This window comes from Neofelis nebulosa, chromosome X (assembly GCF_028018385.1).
Source record: "Neofelis nebulosa isolate mNeoNeb1 chromosome X, mNeoNeb1.pri, whole genome shotgun sequence".
Taxonomy (NCBI): Eukaryota; Metazoa; Chordata; class Mammalia; order Carnivora; family Felidae; genus Neofelis; species Neofelis nebulosa.
Genome location: NC_080800.1, coordinates 15641092 through 15668148, shown reverse-complemented (window position 1 = coordinate 15668148; position 27057 = coordinate 15641092). Strand labels below are relative to the sequence as shown.

Genomic DNA, 27057 nt, shown 5'->3' with positions numbered 1-27057 from the left:
GGTAGCAAAATTGTGAAAGCTTTTAAAATAGGACACCTGTGGAAGCTCGTGATCGTTAGCCCCACTTTAAAATATTTTCTGGTGGGGCGCCTGGGCGGCTCGGTCGGTTGAGCGCCCGACTTCAGCTCAGGTGATGATGATCATGGCTTGTGAGCTGGAAGCCCCACGCCGGGCTCTGTGCCGACGGCTCAGAGCCTGGAACCTACTTCTGATTCTGTCTCCTTCTCTCCCTGCCCCTCCCCCACTTTTCCTCTGTCTCTCCCTCTCAAAAATAAATGTAAAACAAAATTAATTTTCTGGTAAGGTTTATAATTACTAAATTCCTAAACTGTTACATACGGGCTCAGTGGCTCTTCATCTACACTGCGGATAGTCCTTCTGTTACTTTGCAGTTTCAGTAGAATTAGTAATGACAGCAACCGACTACAGATGGCAGACAAGCACGCCTGTCCCTACGGCACGGAGATGCCTTAGCTGCTGTCAGGTAGAGCACGAGGATGGCACCTCCCACCCAGAGTGGCGTGGCCTGGAGGCACCTGGTCTGTCCTGAGTGGCAGGCCAGCCCCTGTGAAGCATTTAGCAGTCACTGGTTCCACAGACGTCTGGAGCTGTATTCCTCCCACTTGAGGTGGTCTTTTTGCCGGCTCCCTCCCACCGCTGTCCATCAGAAGCAGGGGCACCCGGGTGGCTCAGTCAGTTGAGTATCCAGCTTCGGCTCAGGTCATGATCTCACAGTTTGTGAGTTCGAGCCCCACACGGGGCTCGCTGCTTTCGGTGCGGAGCCTGCTTTGGATCCTCTATCCCCCTCTCTCTGCCCCTCCCCTGCTTGCACGTGCTCTCTCGGTCTCAGAAATAAATATTAAAAAAAGAAGCAGCAGGGCTTCTAGCTCCTTGGCCTCCTCCCCAGAGGAGAAAGAGCCTGAGAATTAGTTTCAGCAACTTGGTATGACACAGGGAGACAAGTTGTAATTATCAGATCCCTCCTGGCTGAGTTTACTGATCACCCTCAGGTTATCTTTCTGGTTCCTGATAGGTTTTGAGACAAAATAGACCCATGCCCTGAGTGCTGGTCTTTTTTTTCAAAGGGAGGAAACACAAGGTAGGTGCCCAGGTACAGGCTGCAACCAGACTGTTGGGACTGTGTAATTTTTTTCTCAGCCTGTAAGGTTCAACAAATGTTTGTGAATGGAACTGAATGAGGTTAGGCTCTCTCTGGATAATGGCTTGTTTGTTTAACCAGACTTTTGGAACACCTAGTTCAGAAAGAGAGAGAGTACCAGAATCTTCTACAGCAAACCCTAGAGCAGAAAACTCAAGAATTATATCATCTTCAGTTACAGTTCAAATCTAATGGTGAGTAATTTTCCACTTGCTCTGACTTGGGGGAGCGAGACCACTGAAAATATGCCTAACAGTCTAGTCAGCCTTGACACTGCTGCAGTTATTCTCTATGAAACCAGCAAGCACTCCAGTAGATTCTGGAATACTAACGATAAAAAGGAACTGCCGGTACATTCAAAAACACAGATGAATCACAAATGCATTATGCTAAGTGAACGCGGATTCAGAGGCTACACACTAGGACTTCCTAAGTATGGAATATTTATATATGCAGTACTCAAAGGCAAAACTACAGGGACAGAAAACCAATCAGGATGGGGGCAGGGAGGGCCCGGATTATTCAAGGCCACAACAACTTTTTGGGGTGATGAAAATGTCTTACTGCATACCTAACCAGGGCGATTTACTACTTACCTTCTGAATTCACTGTGTGCCTACAAAAGGGCTACAGCTGCCTCTTGGAATGTAGAATGGATAGGCTCTGGTACAAAAATCTCAATACCGAATTCTTTCCTCATTCGATTTCCAGTGCAGAGAAGGATGGGATTCCTTACAAAAGGCATTTTAAAGACTAGAATAAGCATTTAAAGTGGTAGACCTATAGCATATCAAATTCCAAAGAAGGAAAATCACCCTTACCTGTGGTTCCTTTAATCTCTGGAAAGTGAAGCCAAGAACTGTGTGATGTTGTGCACTGTGGACTAGAGCTGCTAAGACGGGTTTAATGAATTAATTTGCTTTCAAGTCACATTTACGTTCTGGAATAGTTTATTTCATTCAACTTATCTTTGCAGAATTAATATACAACAAAACAAATCTCTCATCGTTGCAGATACTCCAGAGAACCCAGCATCCCCACCTGGGTCTCATGGGCAGAAAACAGATAAAGAGCTTGTAGACTGGTTACAAGAGAAAGGAGCAGATGCGAGTACAATAGAAAAGGTAAATTTGTAACAAAAAAACATTCCTATGCTGTAATAATAACAAATAATAATAGCAGCTTAGCTCTTATGTATTTGATGTCTGTTTCAGATTGTTGAAGAGGGTTATACGCTTTCTGATATTCTAAATGATATCACTAAGGAAGATCTAAGACACCTTAGACTACGGTAAGAATGGCTTCAAAACACTAACAGAAAATGACTTTTTTCCCTGTGCTTATGCTTTTAAAAAAAGCAGTAGAAAACAAAGGGCTGGTAACTTTCCCCCTTCATTGAAATTAACTTCCTATCTGGGTAGTGTGTTTTCTAAGCCACAATCTCAGCCCCCAACTCTGGAGGTTTCCTAGGATCAGGTTGCGGATGAGTCAGAAAGAGGGAGGGGAAACACAAAAGCTCTCCCCCTCCCACCTTCTGCCATCCATGCGCCATCCAACCCTTTTTATTCTCTAGCAACCTGGCATTCCTGCACATACCTCGCAGGTCACGTCCCCTTCCTACTGGGCACAAATACAAGAGGACGTATCTTTAAGTTAGGGACTGCATTTTGGCAAATCTAGACAAGTCCAGAATTACTTAACATAGCTTTTGACATAAGAGCTACCCAGGTATTTGGTGGGGTTTTGAAGTTCTTTTCTTACCACTCTAAAAAAGACTCTGGATTGTTTCCTAGTGGCGGTCTCCTCTGCAGGCTCTGGACAGCAGTCTCCCAGTACAGAAGAAAGGCTCAGGGGTCCCTGGCCTCACAAGTTGAGGCTGAAACTGTCAGCTGAGCCAGGGAATAGAGGGAGCCAAGAGCTGTCATCTTTGTTTAAACTTCTGTTAACGTGACATGAATTTCACCGAGTTTACACAAGGAAACCACCACTATTTAAGACCTTGAAGTTTTAAAGACTTACAGAAATGGGATGGGTTTTTTAAACGTGTTGTTACTTCTCAACATGTTTTAAAGGTGAGTGGAACCTTAGCATTGTGAGAACAGTGACTGAACCCTAATTTTGACATCCCAGAATAGGATGGCGTTCTTAAAAACGGATGAAAATTCCATACGCCCTATAGCACTTACTGGAAAGCAGGCTGGCATCACTGTTCTAGGTTAAAGTACCATGGGGTACTTACAAGATTAAAATGTTAAGAATATGCCTTCTGTTTGATACTGAATGCACATAGAAAACTATGTTTTGTATTTAATGTATAAATGAAGAGGTCTTATTTAAAAATGGAATTGTCCTTCTATACCCTGCCTGGATATAATAAATATTGCGTTTTATTGAGCAGTGGTCAGTGTGAATTGGCTTCAGCCTCCACACACACACACTGGTGATGGACACGTGCCACTACAAGGGTCCAGGGAACGATTCTACTCCCCTCGAATGATGGCAGAGTTGGACAGGTAGAAATGGCCATTTTTCACTTAACGTATACGATTTAGCAAATACTTCTCAATTATTAAAAGAAATAGAACTATTTTAAGGAAATAATTTTAAGTCTAAAATACCCTTTGTAACTTTCACACTAAATACTTAGGTGTGCAATAACGTCTTTCAACGCAACACTATACAAAACGCATGCAATTGCTATCTTAGCCTACATCCTTTCTCTTTATGGATTTTTCTTGCTTAATGTTAAAAGTGGAGAACACAGAGTCCCTTACAGTTGAAAGTATCACCATCCGTGATGTGCAGTTTCCCTTTAACTGATGGACTTAAACTTGATCCACTGATTTGCACCCCGAACTTCAAAAGGTGGGTCGCTGCTGTAAATGTGATAGCCTAGTTCTTCCAAAGGCGGTTCAGGATCAGCGGTGGCAAACTGGGCAGCATCCTCAATTTCTTTCCTCACTTCAACATCAATTTCCTAAAAATCAGATTATAGTTCGGGAGGTTTTTGAACACACAGCAGCTTAGGTACCAACTAGCTCTACCTGGAACCTGTTGCTAGTGTACAAGTGCTAATAGTTGCTATTTTTGAAGGTGATGATTGTTTTTTTAAATTTTGGAACATTTATGAATTTAACATCCAAAGTCTATTTTTAGGGAAAAAAGAATGGTGCTACTGGGAGGGTTAAAGCTTTTGCAAATACGACTGATTCATGTGCTGTGAAACCTTCCCATTTACGGAGGCAGTTCCCCCAGGAGCGGCAGCTTTCTGTGTGCAGAAAAACGCGTTGCCCAGAAAGGAGAGCAGAGAGCCTACCTTTAATTCTTCAACACTGGCCAGGTTGCTGTTCACCATTCTATCCTTGAGAAGCATAATAGGGTCACTCTTACTTCTTACTTCCTGAATCTCCTCTCGTGTACGGTAACTACAGGGAGGCAAACGAATAGGTAAGAACATTTCCAGTACAGCAAAGACCGTTCTGTGAAATACAGATGTATGTTTCCGACAGGGAGCACAGCAATACCTCTGTCACTGTGGGAACAGTGCAATTCTACTTTCAAAATACAAGAACCCCACCTCTAACAATTCTGTAAGAGCTGCTTAGTATCTTTGACAGGAAACTCTACCCTGGCACTTCCCCGGCTTTTCAGGCATTCTGACAACAGGGGCCAAGCCTTTATTTGCTTCTTGGCTCTAGATGAAGGGTAGGAAGGACGGGGTAGAGCCTCTTTATGTGCCCACCGTCCCACCCTTCTGAGCTTCTACATTTGATGTGGGTGGTGAGAACTACAGACTGTGAGGCAGAATGCCAAGCAGGAAGCAAACGTGAAGACCCCAGAGAAGCGTGGCCAGCAAACCCTCGGACAGCAGGTTTTCCAATCCCTCTTCTATGATACAGCTGACCCCTGAACAACGTGGGGGTCAGAAGCACCAACTCCCCATACACCCCGTAGAAAATCTGCAAATTTTGACTCCCCCAAAAAACACATTTTGTACATGTGTATTATATTCTTAATGTAAACTAGAAAAAAGTGTTAAAATCAGAGAAAAAAATACCGTTCTGTAAGAAATGGACCCATGCGGTTCAAACCTGTATTGTTCAAGGGTCAACTGTACTTCCTTGTCCTAAGTCACCTATAACCCCACAAGGAAGGGCTCTACCGTTTTTTGCAAACACCGAGGACATTTTTCCCACTTGCTCTTTATAACCTTTTCCCTTAGAACTCCAATCTACTCCAAGGCTTGTCAGGGCTTACTCTGACTAAATCTACTTCTTTTAACTGTGTCACACGCTGGGATGGCAGCATTACATGCCAGAATTACTAAATCGACAAGTAAAACTATCTTCCTACCATAACCTACCTCTGACTGATAGATTTCAACATGCTGAATACCCCACGTGCCAGGTGGCCTCACTCCACACCAGCCAGCTTTGCAGATTCCGAGTCTTCATGGGGGTGGTGCCTACAAAAGCTACATGCCCCTAAATATATAAACTCTCCATACCGTCGACCTGTTTATGCAATGATTTCTCTCTGCAATTTTTTCTCAAGTAACCTCTACCCCGAAAGTGGGGCCCGAGCTCCCAATGGAGACACAAAGTCGCATGCTCTACCTACTGAGCCAGCCCGGCGTCCCCCTCTGCAATTTTTTTTATTGCTGCTCTTGCTAACAAGAGCATAGTGCATGCTGTGTATTATAGGCATTTTCAGAATGCTTCCAGGCAAAGACTCCTAGAACCACTTTACTTGATGTCAACTAATTCACCGCATGAAGCCCACTGGTGTCTGGCTTCCAAAGCAAAGGCAGAAATGCTTGCTTTTTCATGTGAGTAGCCACACACAAAGCCCAGCCACTTGGGACACCACACTGAGATTTCCCATGACCGTACCTGACACCAGGGTCACTCATGCTATGTCCGTGGTAGCGGTAAGTCTGTAGCTCCATCAGTATGGGCCCCTAAAACAGAACCCAGTGGAGAGTGAGATGATGGGCACAGCATATCCTTTCAGAATCAAAGATCTTCTCGTCAATCTGTAAATTGGCTGAGTCATCAAGAATTCCTATTACCTGACGTAGCTGTTCTCATTTCTAATACCTGTGTATTCCGTTTCATCCTTCTCATTTTTTTTTTTTTTTAATGTTTGTTGAGAGAGGGAACACAAGCGGGGGAGCGGCAAAGACACAATGTGAAGCAGGCTCTGAGCTGTCAGTGCAGAGCCCAATGCGGGACTCAAACCCATGAGCCATGAGACCGTGACCTGAGCCAAAGCCGGATGCTTAACTGACTGAGCCATCCAGGTGCCCCTCCTCCTCATTCTTAACAGGAACTTACTGGAATCCAAAAGGCATTTAACATGTTATAGAGCCCACTGATCTTAATCATTTTATTAGCATGGTCTTTGATATATAATAATCCTATGAAACAGCTGAGATTTAATGAAGAAAAACCTATTAGCAGTTATGACACCAAGGGGGAGGGTGTCAGTTTATCTTATCTAGTTTTCCCCCTCAGTCACAGAGGACATGATCTACAAACATTTGGATCCTTCTAGAAAGCTAGAGAAAAACACGAACATAAGATCTCACAGAATAAGACTAAAAGCAAACCTGTATGTGCTGGAAAGTACAGAAGGCAGAAGAACTAAAGCTAGGCTGGGTAGGTGAATCTCCTCCCCCCATTTCACGCAGTGTTTCAGAGGGGCTGGCGACCAATCCTGCTGCACACGGATCTGGCGAGTGTGTGACAAAGACGGCAGTCATGGACAACATCTGCTGTTTAACCCTGCGACTCTGCCGGCCAGCCTGACCACCCCTAGGACACCTTCCTCCTGCTACGCCAGCCCCCTTCCAGAAGACGAGGTTGAACACTGAGGGGGAGAGGGTGGATCTAGGATCCCCGGGCAGTTTGGGTGCGGTAGTTCAAGTGCCTGGGGTCCGATCTGAGCTGTGGCGTACAGCAGCTATGTACCCTTGACTGCTCTGCGCCTTAGGTTCCGGTCTCACAGATGAGGGACCGGACTCAACAGTTGTGCCGATGAACACATGAGAAGTATTTACTGCATCACCCGACCTATGTCAATTCCTCAGGAGCTGTCAGCTGTTCTTTCTGTTCTGTGTCATCCAGGAGCTACTGAGAAGCGCAGTGGGTTGGTCTAAGGGGGTTTCTAGATTCCTCTAGTTCCAAGATCAGGCTGGGAAAGTCAACACATACCACAAACCGGTGATAACGTTTCTACGTATGTTCGTACCCCACATATTCTTTCAGGAACTGGGGAAGAGGGGAATGATACCCACCTCCCAAGCCTGGACCTCTTCTAGTCTTGGGAGTCTGAATACAGACCGCTGAGCTCACTGCCACCTCAGTCATACTCTACATTTCCCCCTCTGCTCCACCCCCTGCCCCACTAGCATCACTGCTGTCCGAATCTTACCACACAGGGGAGGTCACTGAAAGGTCAACCCTAAGGGCATGATTACTGGGCTGTGCAACACCAACTTAGGGAGAACATCGTTCTTTCCACCAGCTCTGACGGCACCTTCGCCAACCTCACTGTTGCCCTCTTCCTCTACTGCTCTCCCTGAAAGGTCGAGATTCTCAACTGGAACAGGAAGACTAGGATTACACACTTGAACCATAATATTTAACTTATAGAAGACATTGTGAGGGTCTCCAGTGTTCATTCGAGGGGCTTATGGAGGGGATGGGTGGGTAGAGGTTGGAGGCACACCACAAGAGGCTGGAGGCAACACAAGGCAAAATGCTGAGGAAGCACTCAAAAGATTTGCCCTAAATGGAGGCAACGTGGGATCTTTCGTTTCCCAAAAGGTGAGCTACCAAGACCACACTATTTACAAAGGGCCCCGATTCACTGGACTCTGCTTCTACTTTATACATAACCTCAATGACCAGCTATCCCTGAAGAGCTACGATAGACACAGGGGAGGCATCCTTTTAACTTTAAGACAAACATCAATAGAAACCTCCAGCCCACAGGCCTAAGAGAAAGCCTTACCTTTCCAGATCTACAGTAGGCGGCTGCAAACCTCGTCGCCTCCCGGACACACAGGATATCCATTCCATCTACCTGTTAATACACAGGAAAGGGGCAGAACATAAATCAACCTAAAACCATTTTATTTTTACAGGACCTATTTGTGCACTAAAAACCAAGAACTCTTCAACGTGTGTGAGATCGTCAAGGTCACGCAGAGGCATCAAGGGGGTAGCCCTGGCTTCACACCAGGTGTCCTTACCCTCAGCCCAGGAATGAAGTCACCTCGCTTGTAGTAATCCGTGCTGGCCGCTGCTCTCTCAACAGATGTTCCCATTCCATAGCGATTATTTTCACAGATGAAAATACATGGCAATTTCCACAAAGCTGCCATATTGTAAGCTTCGAATATCTGACCCTGGGAGTATGTAGAAGAAGTTCAAATGGTTTCATTTTGCCATTTTTCTCTAGACTTCTTCATCGTCCCCCGCAGCTGCCCTCTGACACAGGAAGTTTTCGCAAAACACGAAATGCCTCACCTTCCACAAACCAGCTTTTGAAACCAACGAGTGTGTGTTAGGGACAGGCGGCAGCAAACATCTCTTTTTGCAACCCGAGGAAGCCACAAACCAAATACCACCACTTGTTAAGTGGGGTCAAGGCAGTAGTACCAAACACACTGGCTCTGTGGCTACCTGCTTTTATGCTTTACTGGAAATGCTAGGAGACCCGAGGGATAACCAGAGTGAACCAGTGCCTGAGAATCAGCATCCAGAGCAGTGCCTCAGAGTATCGTGCACGGGCTGGTGATGACTCGGGCCATGACAGAAGTACAGAAGGAGTCGCGGCTCACAGACCGTGAGAGGAGTCTGACGATGCCAGGGCACCCAAGAGAATGTATGTTACAGTACTGACTGAAGAACTGGTTTGCAACGGGGTAAAATGTGAAAAGGTCTCTCAGCCGCCAAGCGTCTGTGAAGCACTGAGGTAGAGGCAAAGGAGAGTTCCCTCACGGGTGTGCCCGTACAAAGCGCTTGGTGAAACAGGCCATGAAGTAAACCTTTAATCTGGCCATAAAACCAAGTTTTAGCTTTCCACGAATGGCTACTTCAACTAATAAGCAATATATTCTTTCTCTATAAATGAACTATGAACATTCGACGCTTTAGAAATAAAACTGCAATGGTTATTAAGAACTTAAGAGGCATATACTCACTTGGTTAGCAGCACCATCGCCATATAAAGTCAAACAGACCTCATCCTTTCCGTTATACTTACAGGCCAGAGCAATCCCTGCTCCCAGGGGCACCTAATATTAAGGACAACCAAGAAAAGAACCACTGAGGTTTATATATACAATGGGATACTACTTGGCAATGAGAAAGAAGGAAATCCTGCCATTTGCAGCAACATGGATGGAACTGGAGGGTATTACGCTAAGCGAAGTCAGTCAGAGAAAAACAGATACCATATGTTTTCACTCATATGTGGAACTTGAGAAACTTAACAGAAGACCATGGGGGAGGGGAAGGGGAAAAAAATAGTTACAAACAGAAAGGGAGGGAGGCAAACCATAAGGTTGATGGGGTGGGGGGGGAAATGGGTGACGGGCATTGAAGAGGGCACTGGTTGGGATGAGCACTGGGTGTTGTATATAAGCAATGAATCAAGGGAATCTACCCCCAAAACCAAGAGGTCACTGTATAGACTGTATGTTAGCCAACTTCCCTCCATGAGGAGGGAAATTAATGCTCCGTATTTTAACTCCTGGCCAGAATTTAAGATAAAAATTACAGTATCACTGCAAACTCCCTCTTCCACTGCTATCTCTAACTACTTCACCCCCATAATTACAAACTGGTAAAACAGCATGAATAATTCTCATTCTCTTTCAACCATGAAACAACACTTCTGCAAAGATTCCACTGCTAAAGAGCCACTACTAAACACGAAACCTAATTTTTTTTTAACATATAATAGAATTTCATTAGAAAACAAACCAAACAATCCAGTTACATTTTTACACTGTTACTTCTTCAATGTTCACTAACTGATGAGAACGAAGAGGACTACATAAGCAAGAAAGCTGGATTTATTTCTAACTAGGCCCCTAAGATCCTGATCACCTGCCTTTCCTTGTCAGACACTAGCATCAGCAGTCTATAGCAGGGAGAGGTAGGGCAAAGTGGATGTGACAAAGCGATCAATGTACTTAAACGGAAAAGGTGAAGGTATGGCTGTTACTACAGACTCTTGCTTCCTTATAAAACCTGACAAATGCCTAAAAGAATTTTAAATCACTGTCCAAACCTGTTTATTAACTGATCAAATGGTAGGCTATGAAGCAACAGGTCTTTTAAAGAACACCAGGTCCCCTGGGGCGCCTGGGTAGCTCAGTCGGTTAAGCATCCGACTTCGGCTCAGGTCATGAACTCACTGCTCGTGGGTTTGAGACTCTGTGCTGACAGCTCAGAGCCTGGAGCCTTCTTCAGATTCTGTGTCTCCCTCTCTCTCTCTCTCTCAAATATAAAATATAACCTAAAAACATAAAAATTTAAAAAAAAAAGTACACCAAGCCCCCACAGTCCTAAAATACTTCAAGAGGAACGTTCTCTGGGGTGTGAAGATCTTTAAGACGTGGTCTAAGGCCAAATCAAGGCAAGCGTGCAATCCTCATCCTCATCTCGGGTCACCTGAGCTCCGACGATGCCGTTGCCCCCGTAGAAGTTTTTGGCATACATATGCATCGATCCGCCTTTCCCTTTAGCGCAACCTCCTCTTCGTCCTAGAAATGGCAGCATATACACGTCAAAAACCAAATATACAAAAGAAAATCGCACGCCAAGTATTTACTGAGAGGGTCAACCACGGGGACTCACAGGCTAATTCAACTGTATAAGCACCCATCCCTCTATGCAAATACATGTTCCACTACATCCTTTCATGAACACCAATCCAGTCTCATGTCCTTGACCTTTATCCTTTAGACGTTAGCATGATACCCTGGACTTTTTTTCCAGTTATAAACATCTTCTGATTTCCCCTACACTGGTACAATGAACAGTTCAAAAGTCAAAGGGACATGAAAAAGATTCCTAGAATTTAAATTGCATACAATGAAATGCTCCTACCCCATTTACTTTCTATGACTGCTAGATTTCTACTGGCATGCTTGAGTGATCAACAGTATTCTGATTTTACGGAGCTAACATTTTTAAACTTCTACCTGAAGGACCAGATGACCTCAAAAACGGTCAGTTTACTCAAAAGCACAAGAGAGGTACCAGAGCACCAAAAGGAGAGGCTTTCTTTTTTTTAACTCAAAAAGGTTTTAATGTTAAGTTGTAACAGCATCTTAATATGAGAGATCCGCAAAGTTATTTCAGTAATTTCTCTTTTTTGGAAATCAACAGCAAACCTGTAAGCTCTGCAAGAATTTCTCGGACAGAAAGTCCACGAGTAAAGGTGAAGCCATGAGCCCGATAGGCTGTGATAAGATGGTCTGTGGGATTTATGCCAGCCTCCAGGCCCACACAACAAGCTTCCTGCATTAAAAGAAGGAGCAGCAATGAGTCAATACAATTCACATTTCTAGATAAAAGAATCCCTAGAATATTAGGAAACATTTGGCCTAGCGGAACTCTTTAATAACCACAAAAAGAGCTCTATTTTTCATCACAAACAGAGTAGAGGGTAAAGCACAAGCCAGAAGCTGCAAACCGGCAATCCACAGATGTACAGTTTCAAGCCCATAGAGTGATATGGAAAAAATCCCAAATTAGACATCAACATTAATATTGGGGGAATTTCATGTGAAAATCCAGACTTCTGTCTTCTCTAGAAGAAACAAACAATAGGAAGCACTAATCTCATATGTCCACATGGCATCAACCGGCTAGAACCAAGTTATGATGCCCCTGGTGGGCAGGGGGGCTGCCTGCTCAAGGTCACTACCAGTCCTAGTCACCGTTCTCTAGTTTTGTACAGCTGGCCTTCTTCACTCACTTATTCCACCTAGCTAGTCCCCACAGGCATTTGAATTTGTAACCCTTGGCCTAAATCCACAAGACAAAAATCAAAATGAAAACCCTTCCCCCAAAAAGTATATCCAGTACAGGTGATCACAGTGCCATGGAAGGCACAAGGGCATGTGAAAAAATTCTCCAGTATAAGCTTCATAGCAGGTCTTGGCATTCTCATCTTTACTCTGACAAGCCAGTCTCGAGTCCTTCTGATGCAAAAGGCAAGGTAAAAACCGGTAAATACAAACCATACTGAGGCACCTGGGTGGCTCAGTTGGTTGAGCGTCTCTTGATTTAGGCTCAGGTCTTGATCCCAGGGTCATGGGACCGAGCCCAGCAATGGGCTCTGTCTGTGCCGAATGTGGAGTCTGCTTGGGATTCTCTCTCTCTCTGCCCCTACCCTGTGCTAATTAAAAAACCACAAAACAACCATACTTAAATTCCTAAATCTAACATGGTTTTATTACAAAACCACCACTTACCTGACCATCACACAAGTGACAAAAACCACGAATAATTTTCTGTTTATACAGCTGATCTGCCTTTAATTCCATTCGGCGAACAGTCTGCATCATCCTATAGTATTTGAGCCCATCCTCCCTGGTGAGTACCGTGGTGACAGGAGGGCCCTCTTCCAGTCGGTGAAGATCACATTTCTGAAATGGAATCAGACAGTTAACTTCCAGTTACTACAACATAAACACTGCCAACCCATTCTAAGATCTAATATCGTAACAATATTTAATTCAAAAAGCTGCAGAGGAGCACATTGGAAATGCTACATATTGCTTCTGACTCCTTAAATCATAAAGCTCACTGTAAAATGGGATGGAGTTTTGGAGAAAAGAAATATTTCTAAGACGACTTTCACTGAGAACCCCTCGAAGTCAAAGGAGTTACAGGTTGAAAGACAAACTTTTAAAGAAGCACTCTATTCCTACTGAAATATTTTACTGAAACACATTCTAAATTTTGGATTAAGTCTTCAATTTTTTTAGGTCTCCCCCCTTCCCCCTCCCCAAAACACCAGCAAGCTGCTGAGCAAGAAAAGTGAATTCTAACTTTTGCTAAACTTCTCTGAACCTCTGACTCTAGAACATTTGGAAGAAAATGGTAAAAGAGCACGAATATAAAAATGTTCGATTTCAAAGGTAAAACTGTGTAACAAAGTATACCTGTGGAAATATTATTAACACAAAGCAAAACACCTCTTACCTTAATTTCAAATGTAGCATCATTTGCAAAATTACGGGATGCCACCAGCACTCTGCTTGCCTTGAAAGACCAAAATATACAAACATATCAGTACTTTTTACTTTTAGGTATTTTTGAAAGTCATTATTATTATTAACCAATTATCAGGATGCAGTCCTGGAATTTTCATAAGCCCCAACACATTCATGGGTTTATCTTCCTTTCTCTTCACTGTGTTGGGATCTTGTCTTCAAAATGATTCCATGCTTTGGCCAATGAAACATGATTATACACCCTTCCTGAAGGCAAACAGCAGAAACAGAAAGGAGGAAAAAAAGTCAAACCCGTCCACTTAGCCATTTTGTTTCCAAAAAAATTACATTGAAAATATAATGAAGTTACTGGCCAACAGAAAAGACTAGACAATCTCTGGGCTTTGTTTATAGTTATACACTGAACAAGCTAAAGCTTTACTTTCAGAATTCTTCTTCAAATAAAACTGTGATTCCATTCCTACTTCAGGCAAACCACCATTCTATGCAATGGTTCCATAAAAAAAAATATTTCAAACTATTCAAAGTATGAGATAAATATGTTTGTGAGACATGTACAAGACAAAAGAAAAGATACTTAGCACTCCCTGACTTAAAAACAATGGACTTGACAGACATTTTATAATCTGAACAGCTTAGGTCTTCAGTAGGCTGTTCCTGAAGCCTCAGAAGGGAGAGATGTTCCCTGCAACAATGTTCCCTTGATGTTATGGGTGGCTGTCACTGCTTGGGTGGTAAAAAGATGGGGGAAACGTTTCCTTTTCACTTTCAACTGAACATACCTGCTCACAGCAAAAATACTGCTAAGTGATGACCAAGGTCCAGACTGGACCACAAACATTTAACCAATTACTATTATTATATTAGTTTAGCCACACTCTGCCACGTTTTCACACGCTGATATGTAAAGTTACATGACTTCTCTTCATGGAGACTTGAAGCACATTCTTGACATCCCACAGAAAGTACCTGTGATGTGTTCCTACAGTGTGTCACCTTACCATCCAACTTCTAGCACTGGACTTGATCTTGTTGAGAAGGGTAAAGACTGACCTGCTAAATGCACCTCCAAGTATACAAAAATCTATCATTTACTTATCTTTTCACCTATCAATATACCCTTATCTGATAAAGCCAACAAAACAATGACACTGCTGGAGGAAAAATGCCTCAACACTAGAAATAAATGCTTCAGTTACAGGTAGAGAGAGTCCATTAGTATACCTAGAGTACGTGAAGAAAATTGAGGAATTTGGACAGAAGCTAAGAGGGGTGAGGTGACAAACTAATTTCTGGCAATCATGAAACGGACCTATTATTTTTGCCAGTTCACAAATACTGTTGTGGGGCCAGAAACATTTCTTGTAATGCAAAATAAATTTCCAGATACAGCTACAGAAACTGTAGTCTTCAGAAATATTTGCAACTAGAGACCTTGGGGCAGCTGGGTAACTCAGTAGGTTAAGCATCCAACTCTTGATTTCAACCCTGGTCATGATCTCACAGTTCAGTTCAGGAGTTTGAGCCCCACGTCGGGCTCTGTGCTTGACAGCACAGTTCTTGCTTGGGGTTTCTCTCTCTATCCCTCCTCCACCTGCACGTGCACATGCTCCTTCTCTCAAAATAAATAAGTATTTTTAAAAATATATAAAACTAGAGACCTTGTGGAAATACTTTATTGTACACCTGAAACTAGTATTACTGTTCTCTGCAACAGTTTTCCCTTCCTGATGTTTGTATGTTAACTGTATGTTAGCTGGAATTCAAATAAAAACTTAACTAATAAAAGTAAATAAAACTAGAGACCAAACCAGCCAGTAACCAACCATACCTGTGAAGAGGTAAATTTTTCTTTCTCCATCTTAAAGTTGAAACCAAGAATGACAGAAAATTCTATAATAAAGAGCAGGAAGGAAAGGCCAAAGATGATGACTGCCAGAAAGCTACTCATATCTTTTCTCATCGTTTCATTATTATGAATCTCAAAAATTAGAGGAATCACTCACATAATGGGTAAAAGGAGCTGAGTTGAAGAAGCTGAAGTTAAAGAAGCTGAAAGTCCTATCTGAAGTGTGAGTATATAATAATTTGTAACTGTTGAGATTGCTGAAAAAATTACCTTTCATTTTCTCTGGAGAGCCATAAAAAGCTTCTCTGTTAAATGGGATTCCTCTTTGAGAGACCATGGACAAACCCATTCACATTAAAAATAAAAACTCTGAAGTTCTTAAATACATGGGAACCATTCAAGTGAAAGAGGGAAAATGGTTCAAAAATTTCAGATTCTACAAGTGTAAATTAAAAATCTTACCTATTACCTAAAAAGCCAAAAGATTACTGGTAGTGAAATTCTCACAAAACAAGGGATCATATTGGAAATACAAACAGTAAGACAAAGAATAAAAATTTTAAATGCAATTTAATCTGTGAAATAACTGAAGACACTCAACCTCATTCAAAGATGAAATCACAGGTACTTAAGTAACTTAGGTTACCCTGGGCTCTCTGCTTTCATTTTAGAGACTCTCATTTTGTAGAAGGTGCTAGCATCCAATTTCTAAAGGTTTTGTGGGTTGGTTGAAAGGTGGCAAGCCGAGAGAGAAAAGAGTGGAACAACATCCTAAGGCTTCCACCTAGGCCGGCCCCAGTAACCCCTGAGAAGTGAACATTGTAATAAATTACAGCAACATTTAAGATATTAATTCTACAAGATTCTTTAAGATATTAATACTACATCTACTTCACACAATGAGTTTGTTAAAGGACAAGTTCCTTACACTTGTTTGTATCACCTATGATTGGAAACAGGTTGTTTCTGTCTTGATGGAAGTAACATCAGATATGCTTCATTTTAACGACACTGTTGGAAATCAAAGTGTCAAACCCAGAATCACTGGGAATGTGTGGCAAACTGTGCAACGAGAAACTTGTCCAGTTCATCTAACAATGATCTTTTCAGTGTTAAGAAGTATAGGTTCAAAGAAGAACGTATACATCTATGTTGATTCTAAAACACTTTGAACACTCTAAGCAACCTGTATTAACACAACTGAAACCTGATAAATAAGCACACTAGACCCAAGACCTTAAAGTACACCGAGCACTTTGGGGACATCTCATCAATTATTACAGTTTATGGAAACACTAATTACCTGATTCGCTCTGTCGCAGGGAGGAGCTATTAAACAGGGTTTCAGCCCACAGACACACATAATCCACGCTGAATACACAATTCTTCAAAATATTTTTCTGTGCCTTAGTATAATTAATGCCACATATACAGGCATCAGGAGAAACATGCAAAATAGCCAAAAAGAGGGGGGGTTCAAAGTAAGGAGCATTAACTCTTTCACTGTCTCTCATCCTCAAGAATCTATTTCTGCTGTAATAATCTTTTCTCTCAATAAAAATTTGTGACTAAATGAAGTTATATTCCGCTCTGGTTTTATCCAGTTAACAAATCACTGTAACCCAAAATTCATTTCTATTTGATTTTTGAGGAGGCCAAAGTTTTATTGAGATGAAGTGCAATTTGCATTTCAAGCCAACGACTTGCCGGAAGACTGCAAAACACAACCAGGAGTATTTTGGACAGTTGAGTGAATGAGAGTCTGATATTAAATGACTTCTCTGTATTCACAGAGAAACACAGGTGACAGTAATTTGAAAACTCACATACCAATTTTCCTCTTTCTGTAGAATATCACCAATTCTATCAAAGTTTTTCTTTTCTAATGCAACCCTTTAAATGTAACATAATACCGAACTAAGACCTTTATATAATGTTGAAAATATGTTTCTATTACTTACATTCAACTTAAAACTGCAGTTGTGGAGATTAAATAGCCTAGTGCCTGGCACTTGTTAAGAGCTAAGTGTTGGTCGTATCATGTGATATACAGAAATAACACTTAAATGTGCTTATCCTTCAGGTAGATCTGGTTACAATTACATGCTAATAACTGATTAACCAAATTGTGTTTTGTAGTCATTTCAGTCAATGGGATTCCCAGAAGGCTATATACTTCCTACCTTTCGATGATATCTGCCCATACTAAGCAGAAGTGCCACAAAGTCCTGGGAGAGTTACTAGCTGAATTGCAAGGCAAGTTTGGCTACAGTTATACCCAGTAACACTACCTTCCACTACCTAAGAGGTCAAAATGGTTCAAGGTCTTAGGCACATCTAAGAGCTGGAGCCGCAGCCTCCAATCACCACTGCTGTTTTCTTTAGCTCCTTTTACCCTAAGCGTACGTAAGGGGGAGGGCGGTTTCCTCTGGGTTCTGCTGGACTGCCTTTGAAGCGGCTGCCAAATAAAACCTCAACGTTTAAGGGGAAGGTTTGCGGGGGGGAGCGGGGGGGGGGGTGCTTTCTGGTGAGCATGACCCGGTCTTAACCCTCCAAAGCTGAATGCAGGTGTTCCATAAATGTATACCCACTGGGCACTGAAATAACATTGAACACAGATGGCACCTACTATGTACCAGGCACTATTTGGAAAGGTTTACATACGTGTCACGCGTTTAAGCCTCACGACAACCTCATGGGGTAAGTACTCGTACGTATTATCTTCCCTTTAGAGATAGGGGAACTGAGCACCGGAGTTTTAAAAAACTTGCCCAAAGTCACAGGGTTAGTGAATGGTGAGGCAGGTGTTTGAACACGACCAGTTTCCGGATTTCACACTCTTAACGTACTATATGGCCTCTCAGTCAAGAGGAATAAAATTAGGAAAATTTAAAATGAATGGGCAGGATCAACTGGAGACTCGAGGAAGCCCAAGGCCCCCTTTTCTGTCTGCAGTAAATGAACGGGCATTTCTGGAGCACACCAGCTTTAGCAGGCGCAAGGAGCCGCGGCTGACCTCCACGCGGACTTTGCAGAGCTCCCGTCCCCATTAACCGCCGAAGGGCCCAGTAGCCCCTCGTCCCGGAGTCGGAGCGGAATGCACGGTGCGAAAGCAAAAACAAAAGACCCGCGGCTCCCCGGACGCCCCGCAGCGCCCTAGGCGGCACCAAACCGCGCGCCCCGAGGCCCGGGCCGTCCTCCCGCGTTCTCCAGCGTCCGGCCCGCCTTGGACCCGGGCCCCGCCGGTGCCCTACCCCGGGCCGCCCACGCCGCCTCACCGGCTTCTGGGCGACGCCCGACAACACGCGGGAGACAGCTGCGAGCATTTTCCTCATGGGTTGCCGGCAGAAGCGGCGACGACTACTCCCAACAACTCAAGCGCCGTAGCCCCGAACCCTCCAAGTCTCCTTCAGGCGCCCGGAGCGGAAGCCACGCCCTAACCGCTACGTAACAGAACGGAAAGACGTCAGGCGCCGCGCCGGCCGCAGGCCTACCGGGAAGGCTCCTAAGGCGCGCCCCGCCCACCAAAAAGGCCCGCGGCCGCTCGTTGGTTGTGGGAGCCAGGGCGGGCGGGGTTGGGGAAACTCCCGTCACCGCGCCACTGACGGGTGAGGATCCGGGAACTTGAGGACGCCTGCCTGGGAAAGTGGCGCCCGGCTTCCGGGGCCCTGCGGGAAAATGGCCTTTTCCTTGGATTTTGCATCTCTGATTCGGCGTGCACGATTGGAAATCGTGCAGGTCACCTACAGTGAGCCCAGTCCTGCCGGTGCTGCACTTCTATAGCCTTCGGTCAGTACACGGGATGATTCAGATTAATGGCACGGTTGGAGCCAAAAGAGAAAATATTTGGTTTCTGTAAATGGTTATGCTGCTAACTTGAGTTTAAGAGGTCATATAACAATTGTAGAATGCTGGCCTTTCTACCTGAGCCAGGATCAAAAAATCGGTTCCCCAAGTAAATACTGAGAGATCAGTGAGAGTGTAGCAGGATTCTCCCACTGATAGTCGTGACACCGACACCGAAGCTTTTCTTTCCTGGAAGCAATTTATATTCCTGCCAGTGGCACCGCTCAGTTGGGTTGTATCCAAACAACTGAGCCCCGAACGCCACGTAGGGTAGTTTTTTATATATTTTTTACTTGTTTCTCATATATAACACATAGTTTGATTAAGTGGTCTCATGTTACAAGGTCGCAAAGGATGTTGTCAAGTACGTGAATAGCAAGGTTGAGGGTTTTTTTTTTCTTTCCTTAGGAAGGACACCCTATGACATCCCCCCCCCCTTGGATGCTCGGACCCCTTTATTTAGGGTCAAAGAGCATCACCTTGGTTTAGAGGTTTATTTATATAGGCTGTTCTCCCACATATCTAGTATAGTCCACCTGAGGCCTGCCATTTGATAGCCACATTGACATTGTCCCAGGCCTCTCAGAGATGAGACAAGTTAGACAAGGGGTGGGGATCTGGCTCAAGGTTATCTGGGGCCCCCCATCATTGGGTTTTTTTGGGTAGTTGAGTTATAAAATCTTTGGCCTAGGCACGTTAAGTTTTGAACAGAGACGACGGTGAACTTTTTCTGCACTAGGCAAGACAGTTTCTTTACCCAATAATTGAGCTTTTAAGAAGCCAAGCCTGGATAGTAGGACTGGGGTGTTTTGTCCTACTATAAGGTTTGTGGGGATCTAATTTTTTAGTCTCTTATGTCCATTGTTTCCCCATGTTGGTACCAACGAAGTATTCTATCCACAAAAAGAAGGTGAGTGTTAACAGAAACCTCGCTTCATATTTTTAGCCGGCCGGGGAGGGCCTCGGCCAATCCTATGGCAAAGAGTAGAGCAAGAATCACAATAATAGTGAGAAACGGGGAGTGACAGTGCATCACAGTAAGGAAACATATAGAAAATAAGGACAGTCTTTTGTTTCATCGGACTGTCGATTCCTCAAACTTCTGCCGTGCATAGATTAGTTAGCTTCCGGAGTGGCTAAAGCAGGGCTGCAGTCTCCCAGAGCCTCTGGAGTTGCAGATTGCTTCTTCCATATGGTCAGCTTACACAGTGTTGGTGGATCAGGAATGCACTCCCAGTTTCGAGATGCCGGCCTCACTCTGCTGTAGTGAATCCAGGGACCCACTTCGGCTACCTGTACTGCAGGTGGGGTGGACAAAATGACAGTGAACAGGCTCCTCCAGAATGGTTTTAGGGGTTGGATATTTTATTCCTTTATTCATATTGCATCTCCTGGTTTAAAGGGGTGAACGTCTGTGGTCAGATTCACAGGTAATCGTTCCCTGACCCAGTGGTGTAAGGTGGTTAGGGTAAGGCCAAGGGCCTGCATCTGTTGTTTTAGGGTTAGATTGTCTATCTCATTTAGATCCCCCCTTATGCCCTGGATAATGGGGGTGAGGACACCCATAAAGGATTTCATAAGGGGAGAAAGCACGAGCGGGGGGAGGAGCCGAGAGGGGGGAGAGAGAGAGAGAGAGAGAGAGAGAGAGAGAGAGAATCTCAAGCGTGGAGCCTGATGTGGAGCTCCATGTCACCATAGTGAGATCATGACCTGAGCCAAAATCAAGCGTCAGATACTTAGCCTACTAAGCCACCCAGGTGCCCCTCCAATTTGTAATGAGTAGGATATTTTCTCACTTTTTTTTTTTCTGCCAGAAATGTCAAAACTAGAGTTGGAAGTGACCCCAAAGGTAAGGGACACTTCAGGTGTTATATGAGTGGTGACAAGCTAAGGTTGCAGTTAATAGTCATTGGCTATGGGCCATGGTGGTCTCATCTGTGCTAGAACGTTAACAAAGGACTCTTGCACCTGGAGGAGGAAAGGCCAGGGAGATGGAGAAATAATTATAAAAGGCAGGGACCTGAGGAAGAGAAAATCTTAAGAAAGAGGAGAATAAAAAATAACAAGTGTTGGGGAAGGTGTGGAGAAAAGGAAACCCTCATGCACTGTTGGTACTGATGTAAATTGTTGTGGCCACTATGGAAGACAGTATGGAGGTTCCTCAAAAAAATTAAAAATAGGGGGCGCCTGGGTGGCTTAGTCGGTTAAGCATGTGTCTTCAGCTCAGGTCATGATCTCACGGTTCATGAGTTTGAGCCCCACATTGGGCTGTCTGCTGTCAGCGTGGAGCCTGCTTTGGATCCTCTGTCTCCCTCTCTCTCTGCCCCTCCCCGCTGTGTCCCTCAAAAATAAGTAAACATTTTTTTTAAAATAATATTAAAAAAATTAAAAATAGGACTTCCGTACGATTCAGCAATCCCACTTCTGGGTATCTATGTGAAGAAAATGAAAATACTAAAACCCCATATAGTAAACTAATATGTTTACTGCAGCATTGTGTACAATAGCCAAGATATGGAAACAACCTAAGTGTCCATCAATGGATGAATGGATAAAGAAGATGCAGTCTGTATGCAAAATGGAATATTACTCAGCCATAAAAAGAAGGAAATGGTGCTATTTGCAACAACATGGATGGAACTTGAAAGCACGATCCTAAGTGAATTAAGTCAGACACAGAAAGACAAATACCATATAATCTCACATGTAGAATTTAAATAAAGATAAGAACAAAAACAAAACCTAGGCTTATAGACACAGAGAACAGATTGGTGGTTACTAGAGGTAGGAATGGGCGGTGGGGAGGTGGGGGAAATGGGTGAAGGGAGTCAAAACGCAGAAACTTTCAGCTATAAAATAAGTAAGCCCTGGGGGTGGAATGGCGACCTTAGCTGATAATATTGTATTGTATATTTGAAAGCTGCTAGGCGATTAGATCTTTAAAATGCTCATCACAAGGGGACAAAAGGCACTGTGTGGTGATGAATGTTACCTAGACTTCCTGTGGTGATCATTTCACAATATGTACAAATTTTGAATCATGTTGTGCACCTGAAACTAATATGATGTTATATGCCTATTATCTCCATTTTAAACCAGAAAAAGAATCCCTTCATTTCTTAAAGGAAAATAAACACTGACGGTTTCTATAATAATGTGAAAAAGGGGGGCGGGGAAGACTTCAGAGCTTGGGTGGAACTGGAGATGAGGGACTCCTTCTCTCTCCAGTGCTCCTGTCGTCCACTGCTCTCTGCTCTCCACTCTCTGGGTGAAGCTGGAGGATTGGGAGAAATATGCTTTTTTGACCTTTCCTTTGCAAATTTCCCCAAAACTACAGTCGAGCTGAACTTTAGGGCAAATCATGGTCCTTACACGCCTTTGGCTTTCTTGGTGGGAGTTGTCCCCCCCCCCCCCCCGTGAATGACTTGGCATAGAAGGATCATGGATCATATACCCAGGTGAAAAAGTCAGTGGCTACTTGAGTGTTTGGTGTGCTAGGCCCCAAGCTGGTGGAAGGATTATGGCTAAGGGCTATTTTGACTTTGGAACCATATAAATGTTTTACGTAACCATAAAACAAAATGGAATAAAAATAGAAATGAGGGGTAACAAATGAATTTAACCATATACCAAGTTGCTGACATAATGGCACAGAGAATGGCCTGGAGCTATTGACTAATGCAGTAGTAAAACCAGAACAAAAACAGCTGCTAAAGACATCTTAAATTCTTTTCAGTTTATCTGTGTTATTGTTATTTCTAGATTACACACACACACACACAAAGTGAATATATAATTATGTTAATGTCATTAGGAATCAAGATTTTCTGCATAAAATGGACACAAATCAAAGAAGTCAAAGCCTGGTGTTCCGGAATTTGAACTGGAAATAGCAGTATAAAACTATCTTCCCTTAAAAGATACACAGTAAAACCTTGCTTTGTGAGCATAATTCGTTCTGCAAACATGATTGTAACCCAAAGCACTTGTATATCAGAGTGAATTTCCCCATAAGAAATATTGCAAACTCGGGCGCCTAGGTGGCTCAGTCGGTTGAGCGTCCGACTTCAGCTCAGGTCATGATCTTGCAGTCCGTGAGTTTGAGCCCCGCATCGGGCTCTGTGCTGACAGCTCAGAGCCTGGAGCCTGCTTCAGATTCTGTGTCTCCCTCTCTCTCTGCCCCTCCCCTGCTCATGCTCTGTCTCTCTCTCTCTCTCTCTCTCTCTCTCTCAAAAATATTAAAAAAATTTTTTTGAGAAATATTGGAAACTTAGGTGATTCGTTCCACAACCCAAAACTATTCATATAAAAATCATTACAATACTGTAATACAAAATAAGAAAATCAAAATAGAAAAATTAAAAAAATTAACCTGCACTAACCTTTGAAAACCTTCAGGGCTGGTGTGAGGGAGACGAGAGAGGAGGGTTATTGTGTAGGGAGACTTTCATTCTCACTAACGGAATCATTGCTATCTATTGGCTCAGTGGAATCTTTTTCTTTTTGTGCAACTTTAACAAGGAACTTATCCAATGACACTTGCTTTTGCCTCCTTTTGAGGATTTCTCAGAATGTGACAATGCATTGTCATTAAAGAGATTCCTCACTCACTGCTGCAGCCTTATTCGGGTGGTGCTTTTCTACACAATTTCGCACTTCTTCCCACATTTCACACATCTCCCTAATCTCACTTGAAGTGAGGGATTCCTCTGCCTTTTTCCCCTCCTCCTTTGCAGAGGAGATCTCCTCCGTAGCCTCTTGCTGTAGCTCTCGATGCAGATCCGTCGTTTCCTCAGTGGTCAGCTCCTGGCCACGTTCCTCCACCAGCTCCTGAATGTCATCCTCATTCACCTCCAGTCCCGTGGTCTTCCCCAAGGACACAATTTTAGTGACAACTGGCGGCTCCTGTTCACGAGCAAGCCCCTCTGCGTCATGCCCAAGGACGCATTCAGGCCACAGTTTTCTCTAAGCAGAATTGAGGGTTCTCTTGGCAACCCCATTCCAGGCTTTATCGACGATCTGGAGGTAATTCACGACGTGGAAATGACTTTTCCAAAATTCTCGGAAGGTAAGGTTTGTTCCTTCAGTCACCTTGAAGCATTGCTGAAATAGTGCTTTTTTAAGTGTAAAGCTTTTTAAACTTTGAAATGACCTGCTAATCCATGGGCTGAAGGACTGGAGTGGTGTTGGGAGGAAGGAACTTGACCTTAAAAACTTGAATTTCTCCAGGAAGTCGTCCTCAAAGCCTGGAGGATAAGCAGGAGCATTATCCATAACCAGCAAGGGTTTGAGAAGCAGATTCTTTCCTAAAAGGTCTATTTCTTCACTGCAGGACTGAAGGCCTCATTGATCCACTCAATGAACAAGATAGGAGTGACCCAAGCTTGCTGTTGGACTCCACATGACGTTTAAGTGGCTCTTCTGCACCTTGCATTTCTTGAAGGCCCGTGGATTCTCAGAATGATACACAAGCTGGGGCTTTACTTTAAAATCCCCGCTTGCCTTAGCACAAAACAAGAGGGTGAGACGGTCTTTCATGGGCTTGCAACCGGGCACTGCTTTCTCTTCTTTGTAATGTAGGTCCTCTTTGGCATCTTTTTCCAAAAAAGCCCCGTCTCATCGCAGTTAAAAACTTGCTCCAGCAGGTAACACTCGGAAGCCATGAGCTTCTGGAACTCCATAGCGAATGCCTCAGCTGCCTTAGCGTCCGAACTCACGGCCTCTCCGTGCCTCACAGCACTATGATACTTCCCCTCTTAAAGTTTTCGAACCATCCCCTGCTTGCCTTGAAGCCTTCTTTGTTTTCCCTTGACGTACCCGGCAGTTTACTTACGAGGTTGGCGTACAAGGCCTTTGCCTTCTCGCACACAGAGTTCTCACAGTCACCTCCTAGTTGTTTCTCGTTTAGCCGAACGAGAAGCAACTTTTCTACATTTTTCAGAACACGTGGCCATTGTTTTGGTATTCTAGTGACTCCTTTTGCTGCCTCTAGACCCCTTCTTTCTTCTTTCTTCTTTAATATTTTGCAAATGGCCGACTTAGACTTCTTATAAAATCTTGCAATTTCAGCCACTCTTACACCTTGTTCGTACTTCTCAATGATTTCCTTCTTAACTTCCACCACAATCATATCCTTCTTCTTACCGCTTTTCTTTTCAACCTTTTTCTGCATGGGGGCCATTGTATACACTCGCAAGGATGTTGACTACAGTACAGTATTAATCAACTCTTGTCATAGTCTGTAGTTAATGAAACTGGCAATAAGGCAGCAGAGGAAAGGGTCTATATCTGCAGGCAGCCTGATCTAGAATGAAGCAGAACATTCCTAAGCTTACTCTTGTCTGGAAAAGCAAAGGACTGTCCACAGGTGCTCTGAAGGGACAAAAAATACACTAGTGCCAGTTGTGGGCACCTTCCAACATTCTGAAAAATCACTGATTCCTGCCAGACACCACGGCCTGAGACCAAGCATCCGAGCATGGGAGATGATCACCCACAATCCCACAGAAAGAGAGAAAGAGAGAGAACCATTGGCTCAGTTGTGATCATGTGATGTTCAGCGTCATGTACTACTTGTATTGCAAAACATCACTCATTTATCAAGTTAAAATTTGGGGCACCTGGGTGGCTCAGTCGGTTGAGCAGCTGACTTTGGCTCAGGTCATGATCTCGCGGTCCGTGAGTTCGAGCCCCGCGTCGGGCTCTGTGCTGACAGCTCAGAGCCTGGAGCCTGTTTCAGATTCTGTGTCTCCCTCTCTCTGACCCTCCCCCATTCATGCTCTGTCTCTCTCTGTCTCAAAAATAAATAAACGTTAAAAAATTTTTTTTTAATTTATTAGAAATGTTTGCTTGTCTTTTGGAACACTCGCAGAACAAGTTACTCGCAATCCAAGGTTTTACTGTACATCCTAACTGCCCCCACTGGAAATACCTAGAAACAAAGAGCTGTCCAATAGTAATTATTCTGAAAACTGGTAAAAAAAAAAAAAAAAACTGGTAAAACGAAAGAATCAAGGTTTTATCTGGCCTCTTGTAAACCAATAGTTAGTGAGGGAAAGTTCTTTATGGGACAGTTTCTGCCAATAAATACAGAAGGAATCCTGGAGTTTTCATATCCCTGACATTAAATAACAGATCTAGCCACCAGGAACTTTATAATGCATGACCAAATAGCGCCTGATCAAGCAGCAGTCCGCACCTCCTGCCAGAGACCAGCCCAGGCGCCTCACTCGTCTGCAGAATGTTCTTGCCTCTAAATCAAACTAGAATTCCAGCAAGCCTTAGACTTCCTACCAGCTGACAGGATGCAATCTAAAATCAAAAGATGGGGAAAGCATTATAGGAGAGATGAACTAGTATCTTTAAAAACCAAATGGCAGGGGGCGCCTGGGTGGCTCAGTCGGTTGAGCGTTCAGCTTCAGCTCAGGTCATGATCTCACGGTTGGTGAGTTCAAGCCCTGCATCGGGCTCATTGCTGTCAGCGCAGAGCCTGCTTTGGATCCTCTGTCCCCCTCTGTCTCTCTGCACCTCCCCCGCTTGTGCTCTCTCACTCAAAAATAAACATTAAAAAAAAAAAAGCCAAATGGCAGGATTTAAAAACAACAGGACAAGGGAAGTGTCATATGTTAAGAGATTTAAGAGACTTGTTAGCCAAATGAAATCTGGCTGTCTCAAACAAACCAAATGTAAAAAAAAAAAAACAAAAAACAAAAAAAACCAAAAACCAAAGACATTTAGTAGGTAATTTGGACAATTTAAACACTGACTAGATGTTTGATGATATCGAAGAATTGTTTAGGTGTCCAGACACTATCAAAGTCATTTTAAAAAGACTTCTTATCTGTAACAGATACATGCTGAGGTTTTCGTGGTTGAGATAATTTGATGTCTGAGAGCGGCTTTAAAATTATCCAGCAACAGTGGTGGCCTCGCTGGGGT

General features: G+C 43.6%; 2 protein-coding genes across 4 annotated transcripts in view; one reads left to right on the top strand and one right to left on the bottom strand.

The window, feature by feature from the left end:
* The window catches only part of MAP3K15 (mitogen-activated protein kinase kinase kinase 15), a 124319-nt gene extending 120591 nt beyond the window's left edge, over nucleotides 1-3728 (top strand). For 2 of the 3 annotated variants that reach the window (XM_058714329.1, XM_058714328.1), the window contains exons 26-27: nucleotides 1241-1353; nucleotides 2174-3728. In XM_058714329.1, the coding sequence (XP_058570312.1) occupies nucleotides 1241-1353; nucleotides 2174-2295 (235 nt within the window). In that variant the 3' untranslated portion in view covers nucleotides 2296-3728. The remainder of the gene's footprint in view (nucleotides 1-1240; nucleotides 1354-2173) is intronic. The other variant, XM_058714332.1, reaches the window with a different exon arrangement.
* On the bottom strand, nucleotides 2092-18710 carry PDHA1 (pyruvate dehydrogenase E1 subunit alpha 1). The gene is made up of 11 exons (XM_058714333.1): nucleotides 18552-18710; nucleotides 13393-13452; nucleotides 12660-12833; nucleotides 11574-11700; nucleotides 10849-10940; nucleotides 9372-9464; nucleotides 8418-8573; nucleotides 8177-8248; nucleotides 6052-6119; nucleotides 4476-4584; nucleotides 2092-4136 (listed from the first exon to the last, which is right to left on the bottom strand). The coding sequence occupies exons 1-11, from the start codon at nucleotides 18606-18608 to the stop codon at nucleotides 3972-3974; spliced, it is 1173 nt and encodes a 390-aa protein (XP_058570316.1). The 5' UTR covers nucleotides 18609-18710; the 3' UTR covers nucleotides 2092-3971.
* Between the last annotated feature and the right edge of the window lie 8347 nt (nucleotides 18711-27057).

Coding starts and splice junctions, on each gene's coding strand:
- PDHA1 (XM_058714333.1), bottom strand. CDS start 18,608: ATGAGGAAAATGCTCGCAGCTGTCTCCCGCGTGTTGTCGGGCGTCGCC. Junction 9,465..10,848: donor ACGGCATCGTCGGAGCTCAG/GTGACCCGAGAT, acceptor CCTTAATATTAG/GTGCCCCTGGGAGCAGGGAT. Junction 8,249..8,417: donor ACTTCATTCCTGGGCTGAGG/GTAAGGACACCT, acceptor GTGTATTAACAG/GTAGATGGAATGGATATCCT.